The sequence below is a fragment of the Meriones unguiculatus genome, chromosome 1 (genome assembly GCF_030254825.1).
Source record: "Meriones unguiculatus strain TT.TT164.6M chromosome 1, Bangor_MerUng_6.1, whole genome shotgun sequence".
Lineage (NCBI taxonomy): Eukaryota > Metazoa > Chordata > Mammalia > Rodentia > Muridae > Meriones > Meriones unguiculatus.
This window is the reverse complement of record NC_083349.1, coordinates 19,876,137-19,889,538: the sequence shown is the minus strand read 5'-3', so window position 1 is coordinate 19,889,538 and position 13,402 is coordinate 19,876,137. Positions and strand designations below refer to the sequence as shown.

At 52.2% G+C, this 13,402-nt stretch overlaps 1 protein-coding gene across 1 annotated transcript; it reads left to right on the top strand.

Annotated features, from left to right (window-relative positions):
• The first annotated feature begins 5,852 nt into the window (after window positions 1–5,852).
• On the top strand, window positions 5,853–10,043 carry Ascl2 (achaete-scute family bHLH transcription factor 2). Its single transcript, XM_021634736.2, has 2 exons — window positions 5,853–9,035; window positions 9,600–10,043. The coding sequence occupies exon 1, from the start codon at window positions 8,418–8,420 to the stop codon at window positions 9,015–9,017; it is 600 nt and encodes a 199-aa protein (XP_021490411.1). The 5' UTR covers window positions 5,853–8,417; the 3' UTR covers window positions 9,018–9,035; window positions 9,600–10,043.
• The last annotated feature ends 3,359 nt before the right edge of the window (window positions 10,044–13,402 follow it).

The window sequence follows — 13,402 nt, the reverse complement described above, 5'->3', positions numbered from 1 at the left end:
TCAAAATCAGTTTTGGTATGTGGAACTGGCTCAGTCTCGACATTATGCTCAAGCAAGAGGACCAGAGTTCAATTCCCATCACCTGTGTAAAAACTACTAACCCAGTGCCAGCTAGGCAGGGCCAGGAGGATCCCTGAGGCTTGCTGGAAGGCTAGCCTAGCCTCTAGGAGCTCCAGATTCAGTAGGATGCCCTGTCTCAAAAAAATCCTGTGGGGCAGTCAAGTATGGTGGTGCACGCCTCTAATCCCAGCACTCTGGGAGGCAGAGGCAGGCGGTTCTCTGAGTTCAAGGCCAGCGTAGTCTACAAAGTGAGTTCAGGACAGCCAAGGCTACACAGAGAAAACCCTGTTTCAAAAAACAAACAAAAACAAAACAAAAATTGGGTGGAGAATTATTGAGTAAGATACCAACATTGACCTCTTACCAACACATACACTCTTCGCACATGTGCACGCACATGAGCATGCATACACACTTGTAAAACTGGCTTTTCTACCAATAAGTGCTGGTAGAAATGTGAACTAATGCAGCCACTATGGAAATCAGTGTAGAGATTCCCCACAAAACCTGACCTGGCTATACCACACCCAAGTGACTACTGACAGCGCTCCAAGCTGGCAAACCACAGATAACCACGTGTCCACGTGTTTTGTTGCACTGTCCCAGAGAGCGAAGTTATTGGTCAGCTGAGACGCTCCACAATAGAGGAATAGATAAAGAAAATGTGGCCTGTATACAGAACAGAGCATCATTCAGCCAGAAGGCACGGAATTATGTCGTCTGCAGGAAAAGGGGGTGGGAAGAAGGATTGTTGCCCTAAGTAAAATAAGCCAGGTGCAGACAAACAAACGTTGCATATGTGGAAGCTAGATTTAAAAAGAAAAGCAGGGTATTGGTGGCACACGCCTTTAATCACAGAACTCAGGAGGCAGAGGCAGGCCGATCTCTGAGGATGAGGCTGGCCTGGTCCACAGAGCAAGTTCCAGGAGAGCCGAGGCTACACAAAAAAGCTCTGTCTTGAAGAACAGCGACAAAAAAAAAGGCCATATGTAGAAGGGGAGCTATTTGGGAAGAGGAAGGAATGGGGATGGGAAAAGAGAGCAGCGGAGGTACAAAAATGAGCTAAGTACATGATAAGCACTAATAATAAACGGGTGTCTGTCTTTTGAGGGTTATATAGAGATCCTTTCCTGTTTGCCCAGCTCTGGACTTGAAATTCTAAAATATTTATTTAATTCTTTACTTATGCTGTACATGTCTGCGTGTGCGTGTGCACATGCATATGAGTGCCAAAAGAGGTGTCAGATCCCCTAGAGTTGAAGTTACAGGTGGTTTTGAGCCATCCAATGTAGGTGCTGGGGACTGAACGAAGGTCCTCTGCAAAAGCAGCAAGTACTCTTAACTGCTGAGCCATTCTCCAGCCCTGAGCCTTAGTCTTTTGGTCTGTGTGTGTGTGTGTGTGTGTGTGTGTGTGTGTGTGTGTGTGTGTGGTATATAGCATGTGTGTGCAGTACCCAAAATGGCCAGAAGAGGGTGTTAGATCTGTTGGAAATGGAGCTCTAGGTCATTGTGAGCTGCCATGCAGGTGCTGAGAATGATCCGCTGTCTTGCTAACTTTCCCTGATCATTAATTATCAATTCTTTTTGACATTTTTTTTTCTTTCTTGATGTTCTAGAGTCAAATGTCTTGCTCATTTTCTCTTTCCTCTTTTGTAAAGAATCCTCTTATGTGGGAGAAAGGATTAAAGGAACCAGAGGGTTCAAGAACACCACAAGAAAACCTACAGAATCAACTAACCTATACCACAGAGAGTATGCATGGGACAGACCTAGCTAGGCCCGCTACACTTTTGTGACAGATATGTAGTTTGGTCTTCATGTGGATCTCCTAACAGTAGGAGCAGGAACATCCTCAAATACCTGCTGTTGTATACATGGTAGCTTTCCCCGTGGTCTGATGCCTGATGATTTGACAGAGAACCAGATGTCCTCTACCAGCAAGCTGAGTGGCTTTTTCCCAATGGCATTGTCCACTTCAATGTCATTGCCTGGAACCAGGCTGTCTGTTCAAGGCCTCAGTGAGGGTCTTAGGGTGTCATAATGGCAGGCAGGCTACACTGAGCTAGCTGATTCTCTGCCTGTCTCCAGCAAGCCTTGGTCAGCCTATAGGCCAAGCATTCAAACACATGAGTCTGTGGGGTCCATATCTAGTCAAACTACCACAAAGTGGGAGGTGGAAATACAGCTGGAAAAGAGGCCAGGTCACAGATGAAAGACTAGGGGAAAAGAGAGAGGTCCCTATGTGGCTGAGCTGTCATGGGTATAGAGACTTCTATGTGGAAGGGAACTAGGAAGGATATGGGAATGAGGGAAAAGAAGGACAAGATCAGCCTGCGTGGATGGAGTTTGGGAAGCCATGGGTGTGGAGGCTCAGTCCACCTGTCACCTGGGTATAAATTGTGGCTTGCATCAGGACCATTACCTGCCTTAGCACTGTTCCGAAGCTGGGAGGGACAGGAAAGAGGGCACCAGTTCTTAGCCACTCTTCCAGAGAACCCAGTCTCACTTGTTGCTTTTCCAGAGTATCCAGGTTTGGCTCCCAGCAGCCACCTATAGGATCTCAAACCACTCCAGTTCCAGGGGATCTGAGACCCTCTTCTTGCCTCTGTGGGTACTTCAATACATATCTGCGGGCAAAACGCCTATGCCATGAAAGAAAATAAATATTGGGTTTATAAAGGTGAAAAGTCAGGCAGAGATAGTTAAGTTGGTAAAGTGCTGACTGTGCAGAAGGACCTGAGATTGAACTCCAGAATCTACACCGAAAATGCTAGACATGCTAACTGCTTGTAATCCCAGCAGAGACAAGAGGATCCCTGGGATTTGCTGGCTAGTCAGCCACCTGAAACAAGCCAGTGAGAGACCAAACAACAAACAAACAACAACAAACAAAATGGATGGCACAATGCCTGAGGCTGCCCTGTGAGTGACACGTGTCCTCGTGCATCAAGCGCACCTGTGCACGTGCGCCCACATAAACATGTGTAAGTGCACACACAAACACACATCAAAATTAAAATAACGTTCTGTAATTCATAAACAGGACCTGAAGTTCCAGACACAGTGTTTGTACTTCTTTGGCTGGGAAACATTTCATTCTCGGTGATTTTTTTCTTTTTTTTTTTGTAATGTCTGTGGCGGCATTTATTCCCTAGCAGTCCGGGGCACGTGACACTGACTGTGTAGCCTACAAAGCAGGTAGATTTGCTCTCAGTTCCTCAGGAAAAGCTGCTTTGCTCTTCCTTGAAAGCTCAAGGTTGGAGACTGAGGAGAAGACGCTAGCCTGGAATAAATGACCCCTACAAAGGACAGGCACCAAGGAGCAGGGAGGACACATGCCATCTCAAAGTCTTCCAGCTATTATTTTTTTTTTTTTTTTGAGACATAGCCATACACCACACACTTTATTGAAGCATTCAACCACCACCACATAGACCTCAGAATAGTCAGCATGTGTGCATGTGTGGAGATCCAACTCTCTGGAGACTCAGTCCTCCATCTCCCCCTTCTGGAACAAGGTCTCCCTGTTGTTCCTAGCTGTGTCTCCCAACCTAGCTGGCCCTTGAGCTTCCACTGAGTCTCCTTGCCATCTCTCATCTGGTCATAGCAATGCTGAGACTACAGGAATGTGCTCCCATGCCAGGCTTTGTGTGGCTTCTGGGAATTCAAATTCAGGCCCCTGTGCTTACGTGGCAAGCTTTTTATCTGCTGAGCCATTTTCCCAACCTCCTTAGAACATTGTGATTAAAAGGAAATTCATAAGCCACCATCTCCCCCTCATTCTTGTCCCTGTGTCTGTTTCTGTCTCTGTGGGTGGGCATATTCTAGACAGTTCCTGTAAGTGAAGTCATGTAACATAATATGTGATCTTTGAGTTTTCCTTCTTTCACTCACTCATGTTTACCATCACCATGGTTCTTAACAGTGTTTCATCTCTTTTCTTGGCTGAATAATATTCCCTTCTGGGTCAGCTCAAGCTTTATTCATCAATTTGTTGATGGACATTTGGCTGTTTCAAAACATCCACATGAAGAACACATGGATAAGGATAGAGCCAGGGTCCAGGTCTCACAAGAGAGACATATGAAACTCACATGGTCAGGAGAGAACTACTTCTGGAACAAAGGAACTGCCCCCATGTTGAAGGCTGGCAAAAGCCAGAGGCCAGCGGGTGTTGGTAATGAGATTAAGAAACCAAGGGAGGCACCTAGGGAGACACCAGTCCCTAAGAAATTGTCACCTTTAAGCTGAGGTGGGTAGGTTGGCCTTGCAGAAAGTGAGAGGGCGAGCCAAGGGATGGGGAGCCTAGGAGGAAGGAAATGTGGTGAAAGGCACTGAGTAGGACGAGACAATAGATTGATAGGAGTAATGCAGGGAGCAGCCTAGGAGGAAGGAAACATGGTGAGACCCCTGAAAGGGCTGTGAGTCTCAACAGAGAGTTTTGTGGTTCTGGGTCTTAAGGGGTCTTTCAAGCTCTGCTCCTGAGAGCTGGGAACCAACTGTGGAGAGCAGGCTGAGTGAAGAAGCTATAAAGCCTACAAAAAACAATGACCAGCCCTGCAACTCATCCTGAAAGGTGCGGTAGTGGCACATTTTGGTGGTAACCAACAGCTGCCTAATTGCACTTATGGCTTGATCAATAGGAGGAAATTCATGCCTGATATTATAATTGTAGTCATCTTTGCATGGCCAGTGAGGTCATAGACCCTAGGAGAGAGCCTACTGCAGCCCTTTCCTAAACCAGGATAACCAAGTATATTCTAAATATGTATTCTTGCATCCACTGGTTAAATGTAGCTCTCCATCCCCATCAAAGAAGCTTCTTCTTATAGCAGGAGATATTACAAAAATCTACAAATGGACAAAATACAGAAAGCAAATTACTATGGATTTGACCACACACACACACACACACACACACACACACACACACACCAAACATGGAGGAAGAAAGGGCAAAAAGATTGTAAGAGTCAGAGGATCAAAGAGAGAGAGAGAGAGAGAGAGAGAGAGAGTCAGAGGATCAGAAGTCTGCTTCTAGATACTGTCCTCCTGTATGACCAGGAAGCTACCTCCATGAAACCTCAACAATACGATTGCCTTCACAAGATCTGAAAATGCCAGTGTGGATGGGGGAACCATTACAAGGCTCCACCCCTAGCTGAAGAACTACAGGGAAGTAAGGCTGCTGTAGGTGGGAGAATCTCTCCAGAGATGAGCTCCCTGGTAGGTTATCCAAGTCCAAGTGGCCATTTGACACAAATGAGCAACACCGTGGATTCGTCAGCGTGTGCATGTGTGTAGAAAACTAATAATGAAAGAAGAGGTCACAAGTGTGGGAGGGAGTGGGGCAGACAAAGGAGGAGTTGGCGTGGGGAGAAATAGCATAAATACAGCTCTCGTGTATGAAGTTCTCAAAAAAAAATCAATTTAAAAAATCCGTTTGAAGACCAGGTAGATGACCAGGAAGGACAGCTGCTGCCCTCCACAGTCCCCAGTGGAACAGAGCTTGCACATACCAGCAGGGTGATGGCTACAATCTCACAGAGTCTCCAGAATAATAACCTGCATGGACTTTCACCATCAGGCCAGGGCCCTGAGACCGACACCGCCCTTACTCGGCCGTCTTCACTTCGTGTGTGGAATGACGGACATCTCTGTCCATTCTGAGCTTGCCAAGAAAGAATCTGGGGTGGGGAGGGGTAAAGAGAAATGGCTCAGCTGGGGGGGGGGGAGGAAGATTCCCAGCACCCACCTGGTGGCTCACAACCATCAGTAACTCCAGTTCCAGAGATCTGACACTTACTTCTGACCTCTGTGGGCCCCATGCAAGCACGTGTTGCACAGACATACATGAAAGCAAACACTCATGTACATACAATTTTATATATTTGATGTGTATATATACATACATACGTATGTACATACATACACGTGGCAGGGAAGGGGTCTGGGGATGTGGCTCAGTCTCTAGATTGTCTAAGATGTACCAAATAGGGAGCCCTAGGTTCAATCCCAGCATTACATACAATGGGTGTGGTGGTGCCCAACACTCTGGAGATAGAAAAGGATAAAAAAGATATGAAGTTCAAGGTCATCCTCAGCTACTTAGTGAATTTAGAGCTAGCCTGGGCTACAGGAGGCCCTGTCTCTCCTCCCCCTATGATGGAAAAGTACAATAAAGGGGGTGGGGGCAGGGAGGGCAGCAGTGGCCTCTGAGCAGGGAGGGTCTGCAAATGAAGCCTCATCAAGGAGCCAGGATATGAGCTACTTCCGTTCCCTTTGTATATGCATGCAAGCTTATTGTGTGAGGGAGGGTACGACAAATACGACAAATACGCATGGAGGTTGGAGGATGTCTTAGGTGTAGGTCCTCCCCTTCCAGCCGGTTTGAGATAGAGTCTATTCTTCACTCTTGCGTTCCTGCGGCTAGCTGGCCTGGGAGTTTGCAGGGATTCTCCTCTTCACTTCTTCCCACGTTGCCTTTATATGGGTGTGGAGGATTTGAACCGAGGTCCGCGCACTTACACAGCAAGCGCTCTACCCATTGAACAACCTCCCCAGACCATTTCTACTCGGATTGCTCAACCAGGCAGAGAAGGGACTTGACTCATCCAGGTGCTCTGAGCAGGCACCCAGGAAGCTTTGACTCACAGCCCACTTCCCACTGCGTGGTGGTCAAAAGGCTAGTTTAGAAAGATACGGCCTAGATGGATCCTGGAGGGTGACGGAGCCAGCAGGCAGCCACCACAGTGGCAGTGCGGAAGCAGAGACATCCTGGGTCCGGTAGGCCTTCCTCTGTGGTATATTACACGGAAAGTAACTCCAGGCAGCCAGACCCGCTGGATGGACCACTTCAACTGAGGAGCATCTAGTCCTTTGGGGGAAAACTGGGCTTGCTGGTTTTGGCCTCCAGGGCACAGTTCCGGGACAGTGGGGCAGGACTGAGGCTTTTCCAAGGTCAGTGCATTCTCCTTCTCCTTCAACGCACCCTCCACGGGCCTCGGGGGAAGGATGGGACTGGGAGGCCCGCTGGAATCCAGAGAAGTGTCGTTGAGCAAAAAAGCCCGGGAACTGAACAAGAACTAGTCTAGCTGGATTCAGGAGGCACCGTCGGGAAAAGAGACTCAAACTTGGAGAGCTGCCTTTGAGGTGCAGACGGGAGACAGCGTGAGAAAGGAGGGGGCAGAGTGGGCTTGACTGCATCCCCTCTGGTCAGGGCACCTGGTTCTGAGGTGCCTTGAAACCAACTAGGTATTGGGTGTGCATGACGGACAGAATGGAGACAAGGTGCCTGGGGGACATGACATTGCCCAACGCAGGTCTGGCCCACTCCTCAAGCCCTTCTCACACTCAAAAGGGCACAGATGTGCACCAGCAGTGCGCGGACACCCGGGTCCGGGAGGAGGAGCAGGGTGAGACGGAGTAGGCGTGGAGCTTTGCTCAAGACACTCCCCATCACTGGAGCCACGCGCCAGGCGTACGCTTCCTCCTGGCCCTGCATAGGACCGCGCCAGCTGTCATTGGCCAAACGGGCGATCCCAGATTGGCTGAGACCCCGGCTCCCGCCTCCTCCGCCAAGGGGAGGGACGTGGGTGCGAGAGTGTGTGGCGCGTGCTGCCCTGCGGGGGGGAAGGGGGGAGAGGGTTGCAGTCCTCTAACCTCTAGACCACTGCAAAACCTCCTGGGGTTCCTCACCTGGCAGCGCACTCTAGGTGTGCGGAGACTTGGCAGCTCTTGGGGCTGAGCTCCAGGGAGGGTGGGGGCGACTGGAGAGTACATTCGGACCTTCTCACAGCCCCTAGGGGTGTGGGACGTGCGGAGCGCAGTGCAGAGCGCTCTGCACTCTAGGACTTGTCGAGGACACACTAAGCACCTGCCCGGAGCAGGGAGGCGCGTCATTAGCCAGCGAACTGCACCCGGGAGGGGTGGGGGTGGGGGCGCACGGTGTCAGCTTTGCTGAATGTGTACGCCAGGGGGAGGGCGAAGCGTGGCGGGAGGGCGAGGCGAAGGAAAGAGGGCGTGAGAAAGGAGGCGGCGGCTGGCGGAGGAGGGTTATCTATATATTTAAAAAGGAGCCGCCTGAGCCGCGCAAACGGAGACCCGAGGAGCGCCTGACCGCACGCGCGGGACGCGAGCGCACCACGCTTCTCTACTCTCTCTGCCCTTGCATGACACGGGGTCCCGGGACTCCAGAAGGCCAGAGACGCGGTCCTCAGGAAGTCCTGCGGCAGTGCCCTGCCTGAGGCCCGTGGAGGTGCGACCGGCCGCTTCCCACTGCACCCGGTTCCTTGCGGGCACTTTCCCTGTGGTGCACCGAAGCTCGTACCAGGCGCGCCCGCGGGCTGGATGCAAGCATGATGAACGGCGGCGGGCTGCCTTTACTCGCACCCTCCTCTTCTGGAGTCTCCGGAGCCTGCGCTGCTCGCCGGAGACCCTCGTCCCCCGAACTGCTGCGCTGCAGCCGACGGCGGCGATCTGGCACAACCGAGGCCAGTAGCAGCTCGGCGGCCGTGGCACGCCGCAACGAGCGCGAGCGCAATCGCGTGAAGCTGGTAAACTTGGGCTTCCAGGCGCTGCGACAGCACGTGCCGCACGGCGGCGCCAGCAAGAAGCTCAGCAAGGTGGAGACGTTGCGCTCCGCGGTGGAGTACATTCGTGCGCTGCAGCGGCTGCTGGCGGAGCACGACGCCGTGCGCGCGGCGCTTGCCGGGGGGCTGCTAACACCCGCCACCCGGCAGGCGGCCGCCCTCGCGCCACCCACCGCCTCCCCGGCCAGCGCTTCTCTGTCCTGTGCTTCTCTGTCCTGCGCGTCTACATCTCCTGACCGCGGGGCCAGCTCGGAGCCTGGCTCCCCGCGCTCCGCCTATTCGTCGGAGGACAGCGGCTGCGAGGGAGAGCTGAGCCCGGTGGACTGCGAGCTCCTTGACTTCTCCAGCTGGTTAGGGGGCTACTGAGCACCCCAATCCCCTAAGGTAAATTCCAGGACAGCGGGGAGGAGAGGCGGTAAGGGTGACACGTGGTGGGCGGGCCTGGCGCTTCGAGCCACGGGGACCCAGTGCAACCGGGGCTCAGCCGGGGCGATCACTTCGATTTCGAGCACGCTTCATTTTTCCTCAACCTTTTTCAAGCCTGAGCAAGACCAGGGTTTGTTTGTCCGGGATTGCAAAACTTCCTCTCCGGGTTCTGCTGTGGGTGGGGGAGGGGAGGGCAGGGGAGGGGAGGGGAGCGGCCTCAGGGCCGGGCCGGCGAGGTCCCTGTGCTGGCGGAGCCCCGCCGAGTCGGGTGCTGGAGGCGGGGTGAGTTTGCATTGCAAATCGCGTCCTGGGCCGGGGTGCCGAATGACTCGGCGAGAGCGGGCCCCTGAGTCACTGCGGGCCGGCTCTGAACGTGAGCCCCGCCCCCATCGGCGCCTCGGAGCGAATCGAGGCACCCACGAACTGAGACTCCAAAACTAACCAAGCAAACGAAACTACCTACTGCACCTTGGGAGGTGGGGCGCGGCCCTCACACATTAACGTGTTTTATCCTCTTCACAGCTGCATCCCGGTTGTCTACTGGTGGACCGACCCGCGTTTCTTGCCTACGGAGCCTGGGAGGATGCCTTGCCCATGCTGTCTAGTGCAGCCTCACCAAATGCTGTGGCACTGGGGCTTGGAAATGTCTCAGGAGAAAGGATTTTACAGAGGCAATATATTTTTTACGAATTAACTTGAACTGCTGGGAGGGACTCTGCTGAAAATATGAAGACTTATTTTTTTACAAAGGATCCTTAGGCTTGGAGCACAATAAAGGTTGTCTCTGTACCTCACCCCCACTGTCTAGAACTTTCTAACCTGGCCAAAGTGTGGACCAGTCAGGCCCTGAGGGCAAGATGCCTGGCTGCACCCTTCTGCTGAAGCCTAGCCTGGTTCTGATGTTTGGCCAGTGTGGGAAACCTGTTGTTGCAAAGTGTACTGTTCTATAAAAGCTTGTTTTTCAAATTGCTGTTTGCAGTGCCTTCTACCGTCTCATCCCTGTTTCTCCGGGGAGGGCTAGGCCTGGGTGGGTAGCACTGGCCAAGACTTCTCTTTGAGATCTACTTTGCATGGGTAGATGCAGGGGTCTGAGTACCTACTCGAGCCATCTCTCCACAGATGGAACAGCAATTCAGACACCTTGGGAAGAGTGTGTGAGAGGGGCAGGTGCAGGGATGTTAGGCTGAAGGAAGGTGGATCTCTGGACTGTGGGCATCTCTAGGTCCAGGTCCCTCTCTTCCTTACCACCTGGGTGGCCCTTGGTAAATTGCCTCATTTGCAAATGGTGCTGAGCCTAAAGCTACCTTCCAGGTTTTAGGGGAGAGGCTGGAAAACCTGTCCATGCATGAGCTTGCAGCCAGCATGTTCTGGGCTCCTGTGCTGGCTGCTAGGACCAATGGCCATGGTGAGGACCTGCTGATAGATCTCTACTCGATTTAGTGAGCAAGGAAGAGCTGGAAGCTTCCCAAGGCCTTCCTACCCACGTTCCTGAGCCCAGGGAGCCAGGCTGTGATTGCTAAGATATTACCCAGCTTCACCTTTGACCCTGAGCCTCCGAAGCTTTGAAGTCTCCCGGGTGCCCAAAGCTTACTTTTATTGCAAGGTCTTGGGAGGGGCTGAGGGGATCCCCAGGTGGTTTTAGGGTGCTGCAGGCATCCCTTTCTTCAGGAGGGAGTGGTTGGGGCACAACCATTGGAGTTGTGGGAAGCCGGAAGGGCTGTGCCATGGAGCAGATGTCTTCCATATACCTGTGGTGGCTGCACAGAATGCCATATACAAGAAGTTCTTTTGTGTGGTGGCAGGGTTCCTTCCCTGCAGGACCCATACCCTAAAGCCAGAACCAAAGTTGAATCTGCATCTTGGGTCAAAGGTTGCCACCTGCTCTGGTGAAGATCCGGCTCAGTTTGGGTCAGCCCAGCTACTGCTTCAGCCCACAGGACTGAGTGGACCTGTCTTGGAGGGCAACGTGGGACATATGGGACATTTAGGGAGGGCCACCCTTTTGCCAGGAGCCTGTTGCCAGCCAGTGTCTTCACTGAGCCAGGAGACCTGATTTGTCTCCAGATTTTTTTTTCCGTTATCTCAAAGTGGCTGACTAGGCGGGGGGGGGGGGGGGGGGGGGGAGGGGAGGCTGGAAGCCCAAGCTTCCTTGTGTCCACAAATCCCCAGTGATGTCAATGGTGTGCTCCTGTTGTATTATGAGATATCTCCAGCTCAATAGAACTCTGAAGTCTTCATTAAACAACTTTATTGGCTCACACCTGTAATCTGAGCGCTCAGGAGGCTGAGACAGGAGGATCGTTTTGCGTTTTCAGGCCCGTCTGAGCTCAAAGGGGTGGGAGTGGGGGGGTGGTGGTGGGAGGAGGGGCAGGGCAGATGTCTCAGTAGGTGAAAGTGCTTGCTGTGCAAGTATGAGGACCTGAGTTTAAATCTTCAGGACCCACAGAGAAGTTGGACATACGGTACATCTGTAATCCCAGTGCCCCTATGAAAAGGTGGGAGGCAAAGGCAGGGAGTCTCTGGAAGTGTGCGGGCCAGCCAGACTGGCACACGCAGCAGAAAAAAACAAGAGCGTTGTCAAACAAGATGGCAGCTTTGGACCAACAACTGATGTCCTCTGACCTTCATGCCTGAGTAGGAGCATAGGCAACACAGGCACAAAGGAACTTTTCTGCTTTGTGAACTGAGGGTGTTTTGGTGTGCTAGACAAAAACTCCAACCTCAGGGAACTTGCCTTATGCCTGGACCAGATCATGGGCAGCTAGGTGAAAGAAACTTTGCTTAAGCCCACTGCCAGGTTATGGCTACCGAAGCCCTACCCTGCTCCCTGCCTCTACTGAGGCAGGAGACCTGATTTGTGGGTTTGAAGCACCCCCAGGCTGTGATTTCCTGGCCTAAGGACACCCCGGTGCCTTTTTTTAATCACCCACAGTGATGAAAGTGGAGCTTGCCAGCCAGTGGCACCGTTCTGTCTTTGATCTGTAGAACCAGGGTCCATCCCGTGTTTATACACCAAACTTGCTGGATAGATCTTTTAAGCGTCTTGGAAGCAATCTCTCCCAGGTGTCATGTTTGGAGCCCCTAATCCTGTGTTTCCTGAGATGGTGACAGAGGGACAAGAGTGGAGCTCTTTGGTGGTGCACTATCCCGTGCCTGTATCCTGCCTCAAGACTTGAGGGTTGGTCACCGTATAACGTTAGCCAAACCTACCCCAGTGGGGCCAATGTAGGGAGTGGAAGAACTATTTACAAGCAGCCAGACAACAGGTGAGTCACCTGAGCCCTTGGCTGCTGCTCCTCTGGTTGAGCTGTCAATTATAGAACACCAATCCCCACTGATTAAGTGCCTGAAGCCACAGAACTTGATCATGGCAGGTAAATGGGATTTCAGACCCTGGACTCTCATCTCTTCCTTGAATAATCACAAAGGCAGCCCCAACATTTGGCATTCTGGATGAAGAAACCTGGACAGCAGAGTCCCTCCTGGACAGGCTCCCTCGTGGCCCAGGGCCCTTGGCTTGCCCTAGGCTCAGCTGGAAGGAGAGACGCCCTTTCCAGGCAGAAGGTGATCTGGATCAGTTTGGGGAATGGGGCAGGGATAGCCTCTTGGAGTTCTCAACCACAGGACAGGGTGGAGTAGCGTGCCTCAGAATGGTGATCGTTCACAGAGTCATACTCAGTGTGCCTGGCAGGGTGAGGAGGTGGACGGCAATCTAATGGCCTCAGGCCCCAGGGAGCTTTGGGAATCCTCTTTTGCTTGTGATCAATAAATGTTCTTGTCTCTTAATCACTGGAACACCTGGGGAGTACCAGCGTGCTGTCCTGGTAAGACTTCTATGGACTCTGACTTAAAAATCGTGTTCCCCCAAGTGTGTCTCTTCACATTGTGAGTATGGGGGTGGGAGCCGGGGAATAGTCACTGACCCACAAGCACCCCAATATAGCTCAGGGAAGTTGGCAAGGCTGAATATCCTATGAACTCAGGTCTCCAGCCACACATCCAGGGAATCTTTACTGGAACCACCCTCTGCATTAGGAATGGGGTGTACAGCATGCCACCTGGGAGCCCAGTCTCTGGTGGATGCCATCTTTCAGACAGCCAATGTGTCCCTTGCATTGTAGTGTCTAGGGGACATGCACTGGGTCCCAGGCTGCAGCAGAAGTTTGGAGTTGTCTCCATTTTCCTCAGTTTCTCAGAGCCATCTACACAATGCTGATTTCATGGGGCGGCCACCAGTCCTGTATCCAGGGTTCAGCTGAGCTGTGTAGACTAGTCTGACAGTCAAGGCCACACTGTATAAGGTTCATTTCATTCTGGGCAGCACC